This window comes from Geotrypetes seraphini, chromosome 14 (genome assembly GCF_902459505.1).
Source record: "Geotrypetes seraphini chromosome 14, aGeoSer1.1, whole genome shotgun sequence".
Classification (NCBI taxonomy): domain Eukaryota; kingdom Metazoa; phylum Chordata; class Amphibia; order Gymnophiona; family Dermophiidae; genus Geotrypetes; species Geotrypetes seraphini.
Window position 1 is genome coordinate 21,254,745 of NC_047097.1, and position 23,430 is coordinate 21,278,174.

Below are 23,430 nucleotides of genomic sequence, written 5' to 3' on the forward strand. Positions count from 1 at the left end.
GGGAATTGTGTACATCCTGACCTTGATGTCGAGATTATCTTCCCACAACCTATCTGATGTCTCACTATATTGCATGTTTGTATTCTGTGGTACAAGTCTTTGGGCTGGCTAGGGCTCCCTGAGCCCCTGTACTTGTTTGAAATGCGAGGATGGAGGAAAAATATTGCAAAAGACCAAATGAAATACTGTAGTTATTTTCCTTGTAATTCAAGTCTTTGTTTCAATAATCACAGAGTGCGTGTCCTTTAACCCTGTTAAGGGAAAGGTTGTGACTGGAATATTAGTGGGAATGGAACAGAGTTCTAGAGGTAAAAGCCCTTGCCACAATATCTGGTTTATTGCAGAGCTTGACTAAATGTGGATCTGTTCTACAGAACACAAATGTAAAGTGTAATGTTCCAGTAAAGCAGGGGTAGGGAACTCCGGTCCTCGAGAGCCAAATTCCAGTCGGGTTTTCAGGATTTCCCCAATGAATATGCATTGAAAGCAGTGCATGCAAATAGATCTCATGCATATTCATTGGGGAAATCCTGAAAACCCGACTGGAATATGGCTCTTGAGGACCGAAGTTCCCTACCCCTGCAGTAAAGCAATAACTTTTCCTTATTTCTCTACCACTATGTGCACTTCAGAAAAAAATCTATAGCGAATGCAAGATTTATGAGAGAGAAAGCTGAGAAGAGAATATTTTGATTTAGTAGAAAGACTAAAGAGAATTAATTGTTGCTTTTTTATATTTGAGAGTATTCCCATTCCAACACTGAAAGATTATGCAAAAGCTTTGGAAAAGAACTCCTATGTGAAGACATTCAGCCTTGCAGCAACTCGAAGTAACGATCCTGTCGCTGTTGTAAGTAAAGAGTCCAACAGGACAAAAACGCATGGGTTCAAAATCACACAAAGAACAGTGGGAGCGGACAATGAACACTCCACAATAGTAAAAAAATATAAAAAACAAACTTGTTTATTCCAAAACAAAAGGACATAAGAACATAAGCAATGCCTCTCCTGGGTCAGACCTGAGGTCCATCATGCCCAGAAGTCCGCTCACGCGGCGGCCCAACAGGTCCAGGACCTGTACAGTAATCCTCTATTTATACCCTTCTATCCCCTTTTCCAGCAGGAAATTGTCCAATCCTTTCTTAAACCCCAGTACTGTACTCTGCCCTATTACGCCCTCTGGAAGCGCATTCCAGTTGTCCACCACTCGTTGGGTAAAGAAGAACTTCCTAGCATTCGTTTTGAATCTGTCCCCTTTCAACTTTTCCGAGTGCCCTCTTGTTCTTTTATTTTTAGAAAGTTTGAAGAATCTGTCCCTCTCTACTCTCTCTATGCCCTTCATGATCTTATAAGTCTTTATCATATCCCCTCTAAGTCTCCTCTTCTCCAGGGAAAAGAGACCCAGTTTCTCCAATCTCTCAGCGTATGAAAGGTTTTCCATCCCTTTTATCAGACGTGTCGCTCTCCTCTGAACCCTCTCGAGTAACGCCATATCCTTCTTAAGGTACGGCGACCAATATTGGACGCAGTATTCCAGATGCGGGCGCACCATCGCACGATACAACGGCAGGATAACTTCTTTTGTCCTGGTTGTAATACCCTTCTTGATTATACCTAGCATTCTATTTGCTTTCTTAGCAGCCGCAGCGCACTGTGCCGTCGGCTTCATTGTCATGTCCACCATTACCCCCAAGTCCCTTTCTTGGGTACTCTCAGTCAATAACATCCCTCCCATCGTATACCTTGGGTTTCTGCTTCCCACATGCAATACTTTACATTTCTCAACGTTGAACTTCATCTGCCATCTTGCCGCCCATTCCCCCAGTTTGTTCAAGTCCCTTTGCAATTCTTCGCATTCCTCTTTAGTTCCAGCTCCACTAAATATTTTTGTATCGTCCGCAAATTTTATAATCTCACACTTCGTCCCTGTTTCTAGATCATTTATGAATATATTAAATAGCAGCAGCCCGAGCACCGAGCCCTGCGGAACACCACTCGTGACCCTCATCCAGTCCGAGTAGTGGCCCTTCACTCCTACCCTCTGTTTCCTACCTGCCAACCAGTTTCTGATCCATCTATGTACGTCTCCATCCACCCCATGATTCTTCAGTTTCCGGAGTAGACGTTCGTGAGGCACCTTGTCAAAGACTTTTTGGAAACATCAACTATGGACCCGACACAATACTGTGTTTTGACAAATCAAAACGCCTGCATCAGGGGTCACTGTAATGTTGTAATACACAGGTGAACAAGTCTTATGTTAATATAAGTCAAAATCAAACCAACGCAGAAAAAAATCAAACACTAATATTTGTCCTTTTGTTTTGGAATAAACAAGTTTGTTTTTTTATATTTTTTACTATTGTGGAGTGTTGATTGTCTATTCCCACTGTTCTTTGTGTGCTGTTGTAAGTAATCCATCATTACAATCATGGAGAAATAGTTACATGGCATTATAGATGAAAAAAGAGCTATATGCTGCAGCAACTAATGCTTTTCATTAGAAAATGAAATATAGGGGTCAGCTTGCTGGCTTAAGGGCAGCATGGAGTGCAATGCCATGTGAAGGGGAGTAGTTTTGTCTTCTGGCTCCAGTACTCTGCTCTTCTGGTCAGCTTTGGCTGCAGTTGCTGTGAAAGAACCCCATAACCATATGCCCTAAGTCAGTCACTAGTCATCACTTAGTGGATTACAGGACCCAAGGCAAAATGGATTCACTAGAGTTTCTTTGACTGGGTGATCAGAGAATTGGATAGAGAAAGTGTGCTAGATGTGGTGTATTTAGATTTTCGTAAAGCCTTTGATAGAGTTCCACACAGGCGTCAAATAAACTGAGTGTCCTTGGTATGGACTTCAAAGTGACAGACTGGGTCAGGAACTGGATAAGTGAAAGGCAACAGAAGGTAGCTGTCAATGGAGATTCCTCTGAGGAAGGGGTAGTTACTAGTGGTGTGCTTCAAGGTTCAGTTCTTGGGCCTGTTCTTAACATTTTTGTAAGCAATATTGCTGAAGAGCCATTGGGTAAAATTTGCCTCTTTGCAAATGATACGAAAATCTGCATTCTTGTACAATAAACTCTGGAAGCTTTACCATAGGGCATGGGTGTCAAAGACCCTCCTCGAGGGCCGCAATCCAGTTGGGTTTCCAAGATTTCCTCAATGAATATGCATGAGATCTATTTGCATGCACTTCTTTCATTGTATGCTAATAGATCTCATGCATATTCATTGGGGAAATCCTGACACCCCTGCCATAGGTTCTTGTAACCACTCTAGCCTTGGCTGCAGGGCTTAATTAATTTTTGTCTCCTCCCTCTAAGGCAGGGGTGTCAAACACAATTACATAAGGGGCTGAAATCTAAAACTTAGGCTATGTCATGGGCCAAATTTTTTATTAAGATACTTAGGGGTCTTTTTATTAAGGTATACTAACCAATTTAGTGCAAGCTAAATGCGCACCTTAATACAAGTACCCCTTAGTCTTAGTAGAAGTATAGGGTTACAACACCGGCTCTGGCAGCATACACATTTCAAATCTGACATTGTAATCGCAAAAGAGAAAATAAAATTATTTTTCTACCTTTTGTTGTCTGGTCATTATTCAAATCATGTTATTGGGCAGAACAATCTTGCTGCTGTATTTTGTAAAAGTTGTATATCAAATTACAATAATCCAAATGTGTTAATATCAAGGATTGTACTATTAATTGAAAGACAGTAGAGTCAGTCAAAATAAGATTTAATTTTTCTCAATTTCCAGAGAACTTTGAACACCCTATTTGACACCTGTTTCACTTGATGTTCAAAAGATAGTATATTGTAAATTTTGACTCCTAGGATTTTTAATTAATTTTCTGATTTGTAGGGAATACCTTTAATAAGTTCCTTACTAGTTAGCTGACTAAAATTACTATGTATCACCATAATTTTTTTCCCCTATTAAAATTTTAGTTTAATTTGACATGCCCAGTTCTCCATTATTGTTAAACCATTCCAAATTCTATTGGTTACTTGGGCAATATCACCTTTAAAAGGTTTAAAAGGTTTATAAAACACTAGTGTTATAGCCCATTACATTAATGGGTGCTAGAATAGACTCAAATCACATAAGGGACTGAAATCTAAAATGCAGGCTAAGCCATGGGCTGGATTTTTTTATTAAGATACTTACCCCCTCCTTTGCTATTGCCGGTGGCGGCTCCGATGCTCACAGGACATCTGTGAGCGTCGGATCAATCGCCGGCGCCAAAACACGCTGCACACCAGCAAAGGAGGGGGGTTAGTCTTAGTAGAAGTATAGGGATGTAACCTCTCCAACCCCACGCTGGCTACAAAATAAATAAAAAAGATTTTTCCTCTCTTTTAGGTCCTAGTTCACGCTTGCTGTCTAACACCAACTCTGGCAGGATACATATTTCAAATCTGACATATTGTAATCACAAAATAGAAAATAAAATTATTTTTTCTACCTTTTGTTGTCTGGTCATTTTGCTTTTGGTCCCAGTTTCTCTTTCTGATTTTGTCTATCTTCTAATTCTCTTTCCAGTGTCTGCTGTCCATTTTTTTTCTCCTCTTCTCTCTTGCTCCAGTCCCTGTCTCCAACATATTGATTTTTCCCTTTCAACTTTTCTCCATTTTTCTTTTCTGCTTCTGTCCACTTAAATCTCGCCCTCTTTCTCATCCTTTTCCTTTTTAAATTTTCTGCTATCAATTTTCCATCTTCTCTTATTCTGTAGCTCTCCCATTTCCCATCTCACTCCTTTCCCAGCCTCCTATTTCCTTCTATCTCTCCTCCTCTCTTCTCTTGGTCCAACATTTTGCTCCATCTCTTTTCTGTTGTTCTTCTTCCCCCTTGATGCTGAACAATGATATGGAAAGAAAAAAAAAAGATGCTGCATATCTCTCTCCCTTCCACCCCCAGGCCTAACATTTCTCCATCCCCTTCTATCTCCAGATTGAACTTCTCTCCCTTTCTCTTCCCAACTGCCCTCCATCCCATCTATCCCCCCTGTCTACCTGCCTCCCTCCCTCCCCCCAGGTTCACCATTTCTCCCTTTCTCTTCCCAATGGTTCTCCCTCTTTCTCCACACTACCCCAGGTCCAACCTCCCTCCCTTCATCTCGCTCTCTTCACAGCCCGTCGTGCCTTTTCCTCCCTTGCCGATCCGATGTTGTTGCCAGGCCAGGGAATCTGCGGGCCTCGGCGATTCGGGAGTGCTGTGCGTGGCGGCTCCTCCTGCTTTTTGCCTGCCACGGTCTGTCCAATGATGTGCAACTTCCTGTTTCTGCCCTGGTGGACCGCGGTGGACAGGGCAGGAGGGGGAGCCACGAACAGCACTGCTGAGGCCGGTGGATTTTCCAGTGCTGCAGCGGCGGACCGGTGCGGAGGGGAGGACACGCTGGGCTCAAAGGGGAAGGTCGGGAACATTGCCACGGGCCACATAAAAAGGCCAGGTTGGCCAGATTTGCCCCGCGGGCCTTGTGTTTGAAACATGTGCCTTAGAGGGAGGAGACAAAAATTAATTGAGCCCTGCAGCCAAGGCTAGAGAGCTCACAAGACCCTATGGTGAAACTTCCAGAGTCTATTTACAAGAAAGAAGATTAGCAGAGGTGAGTAACCTAATCTTTCAATAGAGTAAACACTCCAGAATGTATGAATGGCATTAAATTTGGCAGCTAAAATTTAATGCTAAGAAATGCAAGGTCATGCATTTGGGCTGCAAAAACCCAAAGGAACAGTACAAAAATGGATCAGGCTTAGCAAAACCTTCCACTAACTGTGCAGTTGTATTCTGAACCAATTGCAGTTGCTGAATTTCCCTCTTGGGCAAATCTAACAAAATTAAATTGCTGTAATCTAGAAATTAGAGTCAGACAGGTGATTTATATACACAAATGTATACATATGGCAATTTAAAAATAATTTTGTGAGCTATGCTAACTATATGCCCCACATGTTCTTTCCAACCCAAAAGAATGTTATACATAAACAGTTGAAACTGTCTAGGAGCAAAAAACACACCTGAAGCCTTGTTGTCTCACTTGATGCCCAGTGAAGTAATTACATACCTTGCTACTTCTGGATATACCATGAGTGACGTCTGGCTTTGGCTTATGTAAAGTAACTCCATTTTTTTCTGGGTTAAACTTCAACTTATGTGGTGTTAAGCAGTGGATAATACGTTATAAACAGCACTCCAGTATCTAGATTGTGTTTGACCCCAGGCATTAATAGAATCAGCTGACTATCATCTAAGAATAAGCTGTAATAAAAATGTAATGTAGTGCACAAACTGATTACCAGTCAATATGTTGGGCTTTTTAAACATTTTGATCTTGTTAGCTTGGTTTTAAGTTTAAAAAAAAAAAAAAAAAAACCCAAAAATTTATGTGTATTCAAGGCTTTTGCTGACATGCTGAGAGTGAACCGAACACTGAAGAGTCTGAATGTAGAATCCAATTTCATCACAGGAGTTGGTATTCTGGCACTGGTAGAAGCACTGAAAGAGAATGAAAGTCTGACAGAAATTAAAATTGATAATCAGGTAAGGCTGTGAATTCTAGAATACAATATAATTATGACTTTTACTGTGCAATCGTTTTACAAATGTAGCTATCTGGAACAGCTTTTCTCAGGAGACCTGTTATTAACACAGTGGTGTTTAATTTCACTTTTTTTCAAACTGAGAAAATCAAGGAACATTTGTATAATACCAATATTCTTTTGCTAGCCAACGACAGAGCTGTATTGTCTAGAGCAGGGGTAGGCAATTCCGGTCCTCAAGAGCCACAGGCAGGTCAGGTTTTCAGGATATCCACAATAAATATGCATGAGATGGATTTGCATCTCAAGGAGGCAGTGCATGCAAATCCATCTCATACATATTCTTTGCCGATATCCTGAAAACCTGGCCTGCCTGTGGCTCTCGAGGACTGGAATTGCCTCTCCCTGGTTTAGACTGATTAGCAGGTGTGTGCGGCCCAAATATTTGTGGGAAATTTTGTTTTCTGGAGGGTGTTCTTGTTTGTTTTCAGGAGCAATATCAGTAGTAGTACACATGCTCTTCATGATGGTATAAGACAAAATTTATTTATATATTTAAAAAATTTCTATACCGTCTAAAGCTAAATGGTTTACATACACAGTGTTAAAATAACGAAAAAATAAAAACAAATACATAGTAAAATAGTCATTTAATAAAAGTAAAATTACATACAATCCTCAAGAAAATACAATAGAAGGAATAGCAGGGCTCAGTTTTAGCGGAAATCGTTTTAAAAAGGCATCTATGAAAAGCTGCGTCTTTAAATTTCATGTTTCATATTTTTTTCCCTGTCTCTTCAGGCAATAAAATGACACAGGAAATGTTTCAAACAAATGAACATCCCTAGTGATTAGCTGTGGGATCCAGAGATTGGTACAAGAAAAGCCTCTCTTTAGTAAAAGGCAATGTGCACAACTGTGGCACCATCTTTTTTTATTTGCTTTTCAAATTTTCAAAAAAGAAACACAAATATTGCACTTGAGAAAGAAAGCATATCTTAGAAATCACTTCCCAGATATTAAACAAAAGGAAAAACATAGTGCTATGTCAGACCACTATACTGGGGGATCCAAAAAAAGAAAAATATCCCTGAAGTTAGGGTAATCTATATAAAGATAATAATCACTAAAGTAAAGAGAAGTATAGCTAAATTATCATTTTTACAGCATTTCACTACCCAGCGTTGGAGTACCTATCTTCTTTGCAACAAGAAAAAATTGTAACTGATCAGGGTTCAAATCTCATACTGCTCCTTGTGACCCTGAGCAAGTCACCCTTTCTTTTACTAAGGCGTACTAGCCGATTTAGCACACGCTAAACGCTAATCTGTCCATAGAATATAATGGACGGGTTAGCATTTAGCATGCACTAAATCGGCTAGCACGCCTTAGTAAAAGGACCCCTTAATCCCCCATTGCCCCAGATATATTAGGTAGAGTTTGAGCCCACCAGGACAGATAGGGACAAATGCTTGAGTTCCTGAATGTAATCCACTTAGGCTATAAGTGGTATATAAATACAAAATATAAATAAATAATCCATGAGTCACACAACATTTACAAGGAAATGTTAACATGAATTTGGCCCCAAGTAAAACCACCTGTTGCCTCATCTGCAGAATTTTTTTTTCTTCGCTTCTGTGTATTCTTTGTCAAATCGGGAAATATCCATATCTTTTGGTCCGTGAAAAGTTTCTGTCTGTGACAAAAGTATAGTTTTAGAATATGATCACGTTCCTATGGAAAAACAAAGGTCACTAGAAGGATTTCACTAGTCAGTTTCCGTATCAGATTTTTCCAGAAAATGTAGTCAAATCCAGGCTATCCTAAGATATCTGTTTAATGCTTAAAATTTGAATGGCTCCTGATTTATTCTCTTGCACAGATGAAACTTTAGTTTTTTGTAGCTATATAATGCATCTTAGTAGCTGGTGGAATAGCTTCTTTGGGTAATGTAAGAATTTCCTCAAATTATTTTTAAATAAATTATTAGAAGAATATTTGAGATGATTTGGGGAAATTCAAAAACTTCAAATTTAAAAATCTGATGGAGTTTTCCAAATTCTCTATACTTCTATTTGTGTTTTATCTTTTATTAGGGCAGCGTGTACTTTCTGTGACTCAGAAGACTCATCATTTACCTTTTAAAACTGATCTTGCAATGTTGCTAAAACACCATCTGTTTTTACAACTGAACTGAAAGTTGCCACTGCATTGATTAATGAAGAAATAGCTACCGTATTTTTTGCTCCTTAAGATGCACTTTTTTCCCCATGGAAATCTTTGTGTGTCTTATGAAGCAAAGATGCAAAATTTGTATCCCCTGTACAGCTGCAAACCAGCTGCACCACCTTTTTAAACGCTGCCCCCCCCCCAAAAAAAAAAAAACAAAACAACAATCCCCGTGCCGCAGCACCTTTTTAAACACCACTGCCGGACCCTGCCGCTGCTGTCTTTGCCACCGTATCTTTTTCAAGCAGCCTCCCTAGATTGAGCAGAGAGAGTCAACAGCTGAGAGCGGAGAGGAGAGAGCAGATAGCAGCGGAGAGAGGCAGATTGAGCAGAGACACAACAGCGGAGAGGAAAAAGCAGAGCAGAACAGGCAGAGGGGAAGCAGAACAGAGGGAGCGGATCGAGCGGAGTCGAGGGGTAGAGGCGAGAGATAACTCCGCCTACCCCCCAATGTCACCAGCTGAACTCCCCCCATAAAAGGGGAGGAGCCAACGGCGCGTAGCCTTTGGTGCGCGGCAAAGGCGAGCGGCAAAGGCGCTCGCCTTAGCGAGAGCGCCTTTGCGAAGGGCCTCAAGGGAGGGCTCCGAATAACCACCAAGGTAAAGGACTCCACACATACCAGGCACATACAACTAGCTAATCAACTTTTAGACTATCTTTTCTATCAAACTCATACCCTTCTAGCTAGCCAACAAGCAGACAGTCCACTCAAAACAGACAACAGGCAGAACCTACCAGTTACTCTATCCCTCCCACTCTCACACTTTCAAATTATCCCTCACACTCTCACTCACACTTTCAAGCTATCTTAAAAAAAAAACCTTTAAAAATGGCAGGAAGAACTAGGAACGCCAAGACTACAATCAAGTCCGGCAGACCAGTCACCAAAGGGATCCAGGGGATGGCCTCGGTCCACGTACAGACGGAGGGAGAGCCAGGACAGAGGGCAGAGGTCTCTGTACAGACCGAGGCCATCCCCAAGCAGATAACCACAGTCTCCACACAGACGGAAGAGATAGACCAGCTAGACGGAGACATCTTGCGAGAGCTGAGGAGCCTAAGAGAGGAGATGAAGCGCTTGAGAAGCATCAGGGAGGACGAGGCCTTCATCGATGGAATCATCCAGGAGCTGTCCCAGATCACCGAGCAGGAGCCAGGCAAGACCATCCTCGAGACGCCCAAACCGACCAAACCTACAACTTTGACACCAACGATTGGGGTGCAGGAAGAGGATGGGGACGCTGACTCCTGGCAGCTGGTAACCTCCTTCACAAGAAAACACGGAAGACCTTCCTCTTCTTCTTCTTCTCCTGTCCCCTTCTCTTGCAAACAGAGCAGTCTTACATCGACCCCACTAATAACCTTGAGGAACAGATTCCAGATACTACAGGAAGGACCTGCAAGTGAGGCACAGGAGGTCCATCCTACAGACGGTCCCAGTTCCGGAGACAACTGCCTCAGCTCCACCTCAAAGAAGCACAGCGTGGTAGTCATTGGGGACTCCCTGCTGAGGGGCACCGAGGGACCAATCTGCAGACCGGACATGCAGTCGAGAGAAGTTTGCTGTCTGCCAGGGGCCAAGATCCGAGATGTAACCGCCTGCCTGGATCAACTCATCAAGCCCAAGGACTACTTCCCCATGCTCCTTATTCACGTTGGAACGAACGACACTGCCAGGAACACCCCAGAGAATATACCTAAGGACTTTGGAGCCCTGGGTGAGAAGCTGAGGCAGTATGGGAGCGCCAGGTGGTCTTCTCGATCCTCCCTGTATGAGACAAGGGAAAGAGCCAGGGAGGAGCGATATCCTAGAGGACGATACGAGTGGCTACATTGAATTGGTGCAGGGAGATGAACTTCGGCTTCATGGACCATGGAGAGGCACATACAGGGACTGCAGGGACCAGACGGACTCCACCTGACCAGAAGAGGCAAGAATCGTCTTCGGACATCGACTAGCCTGCCTACTTCGAAGAGCTTTAAACTAGGTAAGTTGGGGCAGGGTACCCACTCATGTACCAGCGCAATAAGTAATTTTCCAGGAGAGGTGAGTCGACACTCCATTTCTGAGACCGAGGTAAGTACACACAGTAAAAACCATACTATAAGAGCCATTCAAACTCAGGTGAGAAATTCTACACAGGGTCTTAGCAAACATAAAGTATGGAGGGCTATGTATGTTAATGCACACAGCTTAGGCAATAAAATTCTAGAATTGGAGACAGAAATAATGAACGCTGACCTCGATGTAATAGCGATATCTGAGACTTGGTTCATGGACTCACATGGGTGGGATATGGCTATACCAGGTTACAACTTACTTCGTCGAGACAGAGAGGGCAGGATAGGGGGTGGGGTAGCACTATACACTAGAGATGACATCAAAGTTACCAGAATCACGGATGTCAAGTACACCGGGGAATCACTCTGGGTGAACCTGGCCAGAGGAAACGAAAAATGCCTGTATCTTGGTGTGGTATACAGACCTCCAAAACAACAGGAAGACAAGGAGATGGAATTAATCCAAGACATAGAGAACATCATTTTACGAGGGGACACGGTACTGCTAGGGGACTTCAGTATGCCCGACGCTGATTGGAACACACTTTCCGCTACTATCAGCGGCAGCAGAAGGCTTTTAACCTCCATAAAGGGAGCGCGACTCAAACAAATGGTACTGTAGCACACTAGAGATCAGGCGACACTGGACCTGATACTCACCAACGGAGAAAGCGTTCCAGAAGTTTCAGTAGGCGATATGCTAGCCTCCAGCAACAACAACATGGTATGGTTCAACATCAAGAAAGGCTTCACTAGATCAAACACAGCAACAAAGGTTCTCGACTTTCGGGGCATTGACTTTAAACGCATGGGAGACTTCGTCCATCGGGCACTACAAAACCAAGATGAAACCAATAATGTAGAGGCTATGTGGTCAACCCTGAAATGCACCTTGCATGAGGCAACAAACCGCTATACAAAAACAGTAAGCAAACGACGGAGGAAGAACAAGCCCCAGTGGTTCACTGCAGAGATCTCGGATCTTGTTAAGGAAAAGAAAAAAGCTTTTATTTCCTACAAGCAAACAGAAAACAGGGTGGCAAAAGAAGACTATCTGACCAGGTCTAAAGCAGTCAAAGCGGCAGTCAGAGAGGCCAACATTCAAACAGAAGAACATCTAGCAAAAAACATTAAAAAGGTGATAAATCCTTCTTCAGATACATTAGCGATAGGAAACGAAACACAGATGGGATAGTACGCCTCAGGATAACAGACGAGAATTATGCAGAATCGGATTCTGATAAAGCCAAACTACTAAATGAATACTTCTGCTCAGTCTTTACCTGTGAGGCACCAGGTCCACAGCTGCAGGCAAGGCAAACCTCGGAAGACCCGTTTCAAAATTTCGAGTTTACACCCAGCAGCGTCTACTGCGAACTATCAAGACTCAAGGTGAACAAAGCCATGGGACCGGACAATCTACACCCCAGGATTCTTAGGGAGTTGTGTGATGTCCTGGCGGAACCGCTATCCATGCTCTTCAATCTTTCCCTGAGTACCGGAAAAGTCCCCTTGGACTGGAAAATGGCTAACGTCATTCCAATGCACAAAAAGGGTTGCAGGACGGAGGCTGCGAATTACAGACCGGTGAGTCTCACCTCAATAGTGAGTAAACTCATGGAAAGACTTATTAAACACAAATTAGATACGATCCTGATCGAGGAGAATCTACAGGATCCCCACCAGCATGGATTCACAAAGGGAAGGTCCTGCCAATCCAATCTAATCAGCTTCTTTGACTGGGTAACAAGGAAACTGGATATGGGGAGTCTCTGGATGTCGTATACTTGGACTTCAGCAAAGCTTTTGATAGCGTCCCGCACCGCAGATTGTTGAGCAAGATGACGTCGATGGGACTGGGAGCAACATTGACGACATGGGTCAATGGCTGGTTAAGCGGTAGACTCCAGAGGGTAGTGATTAATGGTACCCCCTCCAATACATCAGAAGTAACCAGTGGAGTGCCACAGGGCTCGGTCTTGGGACCAATCCTTTTCAACATATACATAAGAGACCTGACTCAGGGGCTTCAAGGTAAAATAACATTATTTGCCGACGCCGCCAAACTATGCAACAAAGTAGGTAACAGCGCTTTGCCCGACAGTATGGAGCAGGACCTACTCTTATTGGAACATTGGTCCTCGACTTGGCAGCTAGGCTTCAATGCTAAAAAATGTAAGGTCATGCACCTTGGCAGCAGAAACCCATGCAGAACTTATACTCTAAATGGTGAGACCTTAGCTAGGACTAAGGCAGAACGTGATTTAGGAGTGATCATTAGTGAAGACATGAAAACTGCCAATCAGGTGGAGAAAGCTGCATCCAAGGCTAGACAAATGGTAGGATGCATCCGTAGAGGTTTCGTCAGCCTGAGGCCCGAAGTCATAATGCCCTTGTACAGATCCATGGTGAAACCTCATCTGGAATATTGTGCTCAATTCTGGAGACCACATTATCAAAAAGATGTGCGGAGAATTGAGTTGGTTCAATGAATGGCCACCAGGATGGTCTTGGGACTCAAGAACCTCCCATATGAGGAAAGACTGAATAAATTGCAGCTATACTCGCTCGAGGAACGTAGAGAGAGGGGGGACATGATTGAGACGTTTAAATATATCACGGGCCGCATCGAGGTGGAAGATGATATCTTCTTTCTTAAAGGACCTTCGACCACAAGAGGACATCCGCTGAAAATCAAGGGCGGGCAATTTCATGGTGACGCCAGGAAGTATTTCTTCACCGAAAGGGTGGTCGATCATTGGAATGAACTTCCACTGCAGGTGATTAAGGCCAGCAGCGTGCTAGATTTTAAAAAGAAATGGGCTATGCATGTGGGATCTCTAGCGGGGTGAAGTTCTGAGGGTGGGTCATTAGCGTGGGCAGACTTGATGGGCTATGGCCCTTTTCTGCCGTCATAATCTATGTTTCTATCTTATACTGAAGAGCAATAAGCAGTGGAAATTAGCATGTGAAAATGATTAGCACATGGCTGTGTAACCATTACCACTCCAACATGACAGTATATAGAAATGTACACACTAACCTCCAAATTCTGTATATGGCACCTGTAACGGGGTAATCCTGGACAACAGATCTTCTTATTAGATGGACATTGGCGGTTTCACAGATACATCCTTGTAGATGGCAGTTAAAGTGAATTGGACTGATTGCCATCCTCTGCTATTCATTAAATTCCCTAGAATTTATTAGTGTGCCTAATTAATATTAATTAAGCAGTGCAAACTTGAAAGGCCGCAGGTTCAAGACAGTTCTAAGAATTGAGAGTAGGTCTCTTTTTTCCAGTTTACCTGTAATTGGGTATACACTCCATCACCAAGTAAGGGGAGACGTAAAGAGCAATATGCCAGAGCCTGCTGCTGGGTATAGGCTCTTCCCATGAGGCAAAGCTGGAAAAAGCCTCATTGCATATCTTTTGCATATAATGTAATGCTCCAGAATAGAGAATCCTCTCACTTTTCAAAGCACTAAGTGTAATAACACATTCAAATTAATTATTTAAATATCTATAAATTATTTTTGAATATCTATAATAAACCATTTTAAATCAGCTTCAGCAGTAATACCTAGAGCCTGTTTTACAAAGGCGCACAACAACAGCCCCGAGCCTTTTAAATCTCTATGGGCTTTGGGGCTGTTACCGCGCTGCAGCCGCTAGCGCGGCTTTGTAAAACAGGCCCTTAGTGTTCAAATGTTTTCATTGCCGTAAGATATTACACACCCACCTCCTCATTACACCTGGCGGGTCCTCCGCGTGTGCGGATCGCCGGACTTGATGGACCTAAGGTCTGATCCGGAGTTGGCAATTCTTATGTTCTTATTAGCCTTCAGTTGTTTTTCAAATTTAATTTCTCAGTTTCTGAAAGTCAACACATGGATAAGGAACAGAATGGACAATGAATTTCAGGAAACTTGGATTTATTTTCAGTTCAAAACTTGTTATGCTAAACCACCATAAGAAATCAAGGTTCTGTTAGTTCAAAAGGAATTTTTGCAAGTTTCTGGTATGTCTTTTTTTTTCCTTTAATGCCTCATGCCTAGGTTCACCATTTGTCTTTTGATTTATATGGACTAAGACAAAGCATATTTTTTTATTAATATTTTTCTAAATATTTTTTGAATCTCATCAGAGGCAGCAGTTGGGAACCGTTGTAGAAATGGAAATAGCACGACTGCTTGAAGAAAATTTATCAATCTACAAGTTTGGATACCACTTTACTCAGCAGGGACCACGAGCCAGAGCAGCAGCTGCTATAACAAAGAATAATGACTTGGGTAAGCCACACAAATGGAAAGTGGATTAATGAATAGCTGTGAAGAGTGAGGCTCTTTGTTGCTTTCTTTGATATTTACCTTGGTTAAAAAGCAATATAGTTTTCATGGGAAATCAGAATAGAGAAGTAGTTATGAGGCTGCTAAAAACTAGAATATATTAGAGTACCATAAAATAGAAATGCTGTAGATTGTGAGTTACCAGATGGTTCCAGGTCATGGAGGACAGGCAGAGCCTGTCCAGGTTTTACTTTTCACTGCTCAGCCTGTTCTCCTGGGCCTGGAGCTATCTCAACCATGTGCATTGGTTGTGATTAGTTTCATGAGTGTGTTGCCCCATTTCTATAGGACAGTCTCCCAGAGAACAGCCTTCTGCTCCAGTTTGTCTCCTCCAAGGCTGCATGTAGAGAACAGGAAGGAAGGAGTGGCCTTGGAGCAGATAGAGCAAAGCTAGTCTCCATAATAATCTCTTTTCACAAAGTGGAGGGGTATGAATGGAGTAGACTATTACTACTACTATTTATTTCTATAGCGCTACCAGACGCACATAACGCTGCACAGAGTCACAAAGAAGAAGAGAACAGTGAGAACTATAGGAGCCAACTTTTCAAAATGATTGTGGATGCTACAACCAATGGAAATTACCCCTCCCTGGAATTTGCCTCATATTTGGGAGTGCTCAAGCATCCACGGAGCTGGCTCCTATGTTGGGAACATTTGAGTGCTTACCTTAGAAGACAGCTTGGAGCTAAGAAAAGACCAAGAAAGAGCGAGAAGGTTTAAAAAAAATGCAGATAAATGTTATTTGCATTTGGAAATTTTAACTTTGGAATATTTGCTAAATGCTGCAAAATAAAGCACTAGAACAAGAGCTGGCAATTCACTTTGCCTCCCCCTCCTCACCCTCTAAAGAATTTTTCCCTTCGTAGACCTCTGAACTAGAAATTATAGTAATTTAATACTGAAGCAGATTGGTGGGATCAAAGCAGATGTTATGAAATGTTTTGCACAAAGAATGACACAGGAATGTTTTCAAGGAAATATTTGTGCCAGCTGCAGATTCAAAAAGGATTGGACAGAGGGTAGAGTAATTTCAGGTAGGGCTGTATATCATGATTGTCCTGCAGATTCCTGATAAATGCTGATCATTACAATATAATCCTGTATTGTTTAGCCCTAAGCAGTTTACAATTAATATAGCATTATTAAGAACAAAATCTATTTATGTATAATTTCAAAGACCCTTTTAAGTATTTAGAAAATCACATTTACAAAAACTTCTGAAATTTCAAATAGCTGCCTTCAGGTAAAGCATCCCAATATTCTGGTGCCTTTCCTTTGAATGGTCTTTTACATATTATTTTCAAGCTAGAATCAAGAAGTTGCAGATGATCCACTTTATTAGCATAAACAGAATGAATCAAATAAGACACTCATAGTTTCAGATAAGTAATCTAGCTCTAAACCAGTGGTCTCAAACTCAAACCCTTTGTAGGGCCACATTTTGGATTTGTAGGTACTTGGAGGGCCTCAGAAAAAAAGTTAATGTCTTATTAAAGAAATAACAATTTTGCATGAGGTAAAACTGTTTATAGTTTATAAATCTTTCCTTTTGGCAAAGTGTTAATAATATTGTCATTTATAACTAAAGAGACATATGATCAAGAAACTGTTTTATTTTACTTTTTGATTATGATAAACATACCGAGGGCCTCAAAATAGTACCTAACGGGCCACATGTGGCCCCTGGGCCGTGGGTTTGAGACCACTGCTCTAAACCATGTAACATTTTATGAGAAACAGAGAATCATAAATTGTATTCTTGCTATAATCAGTAATCAATGCATTTGTCTCAATAAAGGAACTATCAGATTTGTCTTAAGGGAAAATCAGGGGGGAAATGAATCTGACAGATTGGCTTTTTAATGTACTGTAGTTTCTTACCCTAGTACAGTGGCCTGGGATCCTAGGGAACTAGATTTGATTTCCACTGCAACTTCTTGTGACTCTGTGCCATTCACCTAACCCTCCATTGCCCCAGGTACATAAGTACCAGTATATAATGTGTAAATCACTGCATGGTACAGTTTTTGATATAAGATGGGTATAGAGAGGGCTCATTCAAAAGCAAAGGTTCTAGACATTTAAAAAACTAACTTTGTTCGGATGGGGAATTACATCAAAGAATTGTTGTCTGGATGGGAACGGCTGGAAGGAGTGGCAATGTAGTGGGCAAAACTGAAAGGAGTAATTGTAAGAGCGACAAACCTTTTTGTGAGGCAAGTAAGTAAAAGTAAGAGGAAAAGAAGGCCGCTTTGGTTCTCAAAAGTAGTAGCTGAGAAGGTAAATAGGTTAGCTTTCCTAAGCTACAAAAGATCGCAGAAAGAGAAAGACGGGCAAAAATATCTGGAAAAGTTAAGAGAGGCTGGTCGTGTAGTGAGGAAATCAAAGATGCAAATGGAAGAAAAAATAGCTGACATGGTAAAAATGGGGAGACATTTTTTAGATATATTATTGATAGGAAAAAGTGTAAAAGTGACATTGTGAGACTCAAAGGTGATGGGGAGAAATATGTAGAAGCTGATAAAGAAAAGGCTGAATTGCTTAACAAATATTTCTATTCTCTGTTCATGGCTGAAGCACCAGGAACAGGACCACAGAAGACAAATATGAATAGGGATGGAGGAGTGGTAGTCCCTGATCAATTTTCAGAGGGTTGTGTTTGTGAGGAACTAGCTAAAATAAAAAGTAGACAAAGCGATGGGGCCGGATGGTGTACATCCAAGGGTGCTGAAGGAACTTAGGGAAGTTCCGCTCCGTTAACTGACCTTTTCAATGAGTCTCTACAGTCGGGAGTGGTACCGGAGGACTGGAGAAGGGCCGATGTGATCCCTCTCCACAAAAGTGGAAGTAAGGAAGAAGTAGGGAATTACAGGCCGGTAAGTCTGACTTTTGTGGTAAGTAAATTAATAGAAACGCTTTTAAAACAGAGAATGGTCAAGCTTCTGGAATCCTGTGGATTACAGGACTGGAGGCAACATGGATTCACTGGAGGTGTAGGTCTTGTCAGACAAATCTGATCAATTTCTTTGATTGGGTGACCAGAGAATTGGATAGAGGGGAGTGCGCTAGATGTGGTTTATTTAGATTTTGGTAAAGCCTTTCACAGTGTTCCACACAGACATCTAATAAATAAACTGAATGTCCTCAGGATGGGTCCCAAAGTGACGGGCTGAGTCAAGAACTGGTTGAGTGGAAGGTGACGGAGAGTAGTGATCAATGGAGATCGCTCTGAGGAAAGATATGTTATCAGTAGTGTGCCTTAAGGTTCTGTTCTTGGGCTTTTTCATTTAAACATTTTTATAAATGATATTTCTGCAGGGCTGTCTGGTAAGATTTGCCTCTTTGCGGATGATACCAAAATCTGCAATAGAGTAGACACCCAGGATGGTGTGAATAACATGAAGAAAGACCTGGCGAAGTTTGAAAAATGGTTTGAAATTTGGCAGCTAAAATTTAATGCTAAGAAATGCAAAGTCGTGAATTTAGGCTGCAAAAATCCGAGGGAGTGATACAGTTTAGGGGATGAAGAACTTAAGTACACAACAGAAGAGTGGGACTTGGGTGTGATTGTATGTGATGATCTTAAGGTGGCCAAACAGGTTGTAAAAGTGATGACGAAAGCTAGAAGGTTGCTAGAGTGCATAGGGAGAGGTATGGCCAGTAGGAAAACGGAGGTATTGATGCCCCTGTATAAGACACTGGTGAGACCTCATTTAGAATACTGTGTACAATTCTGGAGGCCGCATCTTCCAAAAGATATAAAAAAGATGGAGTTGGTCCAGAGGAAGGCTACTAAAATGGTGTGTGGTTTTTATCATAAGGCGTATGGGGACAGACTTAAAGATCTCAATCTGTATACTTTGGAGGAAAGGCGGGAGAGGGGAGCTATGATAGAGACATTTAAATACCTACGTAATGTAAATGTGCATGAGTCGAATCTCTTTCATTTGAGAGAAAGCTCTGGAATGAGAGGGCATAGGATGAAATTAAGAGGTGATAGCTCAGGAGTAATCTAAGGAAATACTTTTTTACTGAAAGGGTGATAGATGCATGGAACAATCTCCTGGTAGAAGCAATGGAGACACTGTCTCTGATTTCAAGAAAGCCTGGGATAGTCACGTGGGATCTCTTACACTACAGAGAGGAAGAAATAATGGTTACAGTGGATGGGCAGACTGGATGGGCTATTTGACCTTTATCTGCCATCTTGTTTCTATGAGAAGGATGGATGTGGTCCTTGTTCACAAAAGTGAATGTAAGGAAGAAGTAGGGATCTACAGGCCAGTAAGTCTGACTTCTGTGGTAAGTAAATTAAATTAAATTAACGGAAATGCTTTTAAAACAGAGAATAGTGACATTTCTAGAATCCAGTGGATTGCAGGACCCAAGACAACATAGATTCACTGGAGGCAGATCTTGTCAGACAAATCTGATCAATTTCTTTGATTAGGTGACCAGATAATTAGATAGAGGGAGTGTGCTAGATGTGGTGTATTTACATTTTAGCAAAGTTTCAAGTTTATTGAGATTTTGATTTAAAACGCAATATCAAGTATTTTCAATGTGTATAACAATAATAATTTGGGGGGGGACAAATAAAACAGTTTAAAACCATATACACACAATTTTATCCATAGTTACATTAAAGATACGTAAAGAATTAGAGGTTAAATTGCATTTGATTTAAAATAAACAATTAAAATAGAATAACAATTAGGGAAGAACAATTTTTTATGAAGACTTTCAGGACCATAAGGATCGTAGGCCAATTTTTGTGGTTTTGACGACATTTTTATGGTAAAAAGGGCTTGCAGATGCCAAAAAATTGATTTTTTTTGTGAAATATCATTTTTTTTTTTTTTTTAAATCACACTTCTGGCTTATGGACAGTGTGGCAAGTGAATCTTCTCGTCAATCTGGCAACGACGCTAATGAATGAATGTCGGAACAGAACTGTAGACTATCCCAATCAAAATTTATAGGATTTTAAAGTTATGGGACAAATATGTCCCTTGGTCCTGAAAGGGTTAAGAGTAATTGTTAAGGTGAGACCTGATCTAAAAGTAAATAGGAGAATCAAAAGGATTGTCTGATCTAAGATTCATAAGCATCTTTATAAAGATAGCTTTTTAGATTACTTTTACATTTTTCTAGGGAGGTTTCAGCGATGGTGGGTCTCTTAATTGTACTCCCCTTCACCCATATCTTTTTAATTCTTTCTGTTCTTCACCAGCAGCGAACAGGGGTTCGTACCCACTGCTCATATTGGCTCGAAGCTCTCCCTAGGATGTAACTTCCTGTTCAGGCAGATACGTCAGATGGATGGTTCAAGCTATGCAAGCAGTGGGTAAGAGTCTCTGCTCACTGCCAGTGAAGAACAGAAGGAATTAAAAGATACTGGGGGGGAAGTGCAATTAAGAGACACCTCCCTCCCCTCCGGGCATCATCCTCCCTTACCATGCCACTATTTGTAAAACATATACTGTGTGTATATATATATATATATCTATATAATAAAACCGTAGGCGGCGCATGCGCAGTCTTATCAGCGTGCTTCCATGATCCGTATGTCCGTGGCCGCCAAGACTGCAGCATGCCCCGCGCTTACTACGGCCCCACGCGCAGCTCAGTTCGGCACGGCGGTTTCCCCAGATAGGGGAAGTCGAAAAACTCACTCCCGACGCGCAGCTGAGTTCGGCACGGCGATTTCCCTGGTTTCCCCAGATAGGGGAAGCCGAACTGCTCACTCCCGTCTCAGCGGCCTGCACATCGACGATTCAACCCCCTCCCCCCCCCCGGGGCTGCCTAAAGAAACAAAGTTTCACGGTGCTTGGCCCGCCAAACAATTCCTGCTGTTGCCGAAATTTGCCCCACCGTTCCTTCCCTTCCTCCATCAGGTCAGTTCAACTCCGCCTATGTTAAAAGGAGCTGCTTTGAAATTGGAGCCCTGCCGCCACCGTAACACGTTCCTCTCTGCCAAGGCAGAGGGGAAAGTGCTACGGCAGTGGCAGGCCTCCGATTTCGACGTGGCTCCTTTTAACATTGGTGGATTCACTGCACCTGATGGAGGGAGGGAAAGAAAGGTGGTTGTGCGGCGCGGGAAGGGGGCGGCAAGGGACTAAGTTGGCCGGTAGTGCTGTTTTTCCATGAAGGAGGAACACGTGAAAAGAAAACAAAATAAAGAAAACGTTGGCCCCCGCCGAAGAAGTGGAATGTGGAGGAGGGGCGCGAGGAGCCGGAGAGCTGTATGTAAGTGTGTGCGCGCGCGTGTGTATAGCCAAGGAGGAAGTGCAGCAGGAGCAAGGAGGTGGGGAGAGTGGATTTCCCCTACTTGGATGTCAGTAAAAGCTTTGGTCCTGTGATCCTCACTCTTTTCCTGGGGCTACTGCTGGACAGAGGGGGAGCAGGACATAAAGGAGAAGAGCTACTGCTGGACAGGGGGAGGAGGGAATGGGAGGGGTGCTGCTGGACAGGGGGAGATAAAAGGAGAAGGGCTACTGCTATATGGGGGGAGCAGGGAAAGGGGGAGAGGTGTTGCTGGACAGGGAGGAGGTAAAAATAAGGGAGAAGGGCTGCTAGCACCCGTTAATGTAACGGGCTAAACAACTAGTATATATATATATATATAATGAGAAAGCTTAACTATTCCTATTCTTTTCTCGCCAAACACAGTTCGCAAGAGACGAGTTGAAAAAGATCATGAATAGGTCTTACTACTGCCTGGAGAACACCACTTGGAGATTTCAGAGATCATCAGAGTGCAGCTGCTCAGCAGGGGCTTTAGCAATCTCAGTTCATTTGCCTGGGAAGAAGGGAAAAGACTGGAAACCGTAATCCATTTAGTTTATCTTTTTCTTTTTAAATACATTGATTTTCATTTCTTGTATTTTCATCACTGTTTTTCAGTTCGTAACCTATCTAACAACATTTCAAAACTTACTAGACAATCTTACTAAGATATTATAAATAATATGAAATTGATTTACACCTAAATTTCTAGCATATGAAGAATCAATAAGCAAGTACTGAATACAATTACAGGTTGTCTTGCTGAATAAATAAGTATCTTAAATAATGATGTTTAACTGGAAGGATCTATGAGACCACTAACTTGAGTAAAAATAGGATATGTCTTAGAAAACATTTAGGGTCTAAATTTTATATGTGTTATTTGTATCTCCTTGTTAATGTTCACTGACGTTTAAATCTTTCACGGATATCTGTCACTGCAGTGCCTTTAACTTAAGGCTGAAAAGGATTATTCATGGTTGAAAAGATAAGTTAGCGAAGAATCGCCTTGCAGATCTCTAGCATCTGTGTTGTGTATTCTTAAAAAGGTCTAGTAAGTATACCTAAAGCATATCTGTGTTTATCACAGAAGTAGCCTGAGATGGTGGTTCTCATGAACATCATCCTTGTTTTCTATTTGTCAAAAGTAATTTGGACTTACCTTTCCAAATTCTGAACTGCTTGGTACATTATGGCTAGAAAGAGGCAGGAATGTGACTCTTAGTCTTTAGTATTAGAATATGAGTAGGTCCTCCCCGCCCCCCGCCCCCTAAAAAATAAACTGGTTCTATGAGGGGTTTTTTTATTAGCTGTATTCTCTGTGGACATAATTTTTATATATGTTTCACATAGGCTATGTTCTGTGCATTGAAGGCTGTGATGGAGTGGCGCACTCTGGAACTGCGGTGCAGCCATACACAGCTGTTGGTAAAAGCGTGCAGGAAAATAGTTTTATATAGCTGCTGAAGTGCAACAACTTTTATAAATAAATTGCTAAAAGAATCTTCTGGGAATGGGATAGGGTTTGGGACAGGGTTTTAAAAAATGTGTTTGTCATACCAGATTCTTTTTTGTGTGTCTGCTCAGGGTTTTCTTGGCATGATAGTGTTTTATTATAGTCTATCGTGATTTTAGACTGTAACACGGCAGTATCATTCAATCAAACCAAGCTTTTGTAAATAGGCTATTTTTAATAATCTACAAATGCTCATTATTTTGTAAGATTTGTGTGCATAAAAGTTGTTGGAAATTTTTAAGCAAAAATTGTAAGGTGTCTCTTGTACTCTGAGGTTTAACATATCCAATGTTGACAAAACACAGGCATGAAATAGAGCAAAAGAAATAAGACTTCTGCCTATAGGGGGCAATTCTATAAATGGATGCCTCTCATTAGGCACCTGGAAGATAAATAGTGGGATCCTATTCTATAAGGGGAACTAGTTGCCTAGGTTAT

The 23,430-nt window shown here is 41.8% G+C and overlaps 1 protein-coding gene across 2 annotated transcripts in view; it reads left to right on the forward strand.

Moving 5' to 3' along the window:
- The window catches only part of LOC117348099 (tropomodulin-3-like), a 73,777-nt gene extending 51,047 nt beyond the window's left edge, over positions 1–22,730 (forward strand). For both annotated transcript variants that reach the window (XM_033919787.1, XM_033919788.1), the window contains exons 7-10: positions 743–850; positions 6,400–6,543; positions 14,984–15,128; positions 21,861–22,730. In XM_033919787.1, coding sequence (XP_033775678.1) covers positions 743–850; positions 6,400–6,543; positions 14,984–15,128; positions 21,861–21,895 — 432 coding nt within the window. In that variant the 3' untranslated portion in view covers positions 21,896–22,730. The remainder of the gene's footprint in view (positions 1–742; positions 851–6,399; positions 6,544–14,983; positions 15,129–21,860) is intronic.
- The last annotated feature ends 700 nt before the right edge of the window (positions 22,731–23,430 follow it).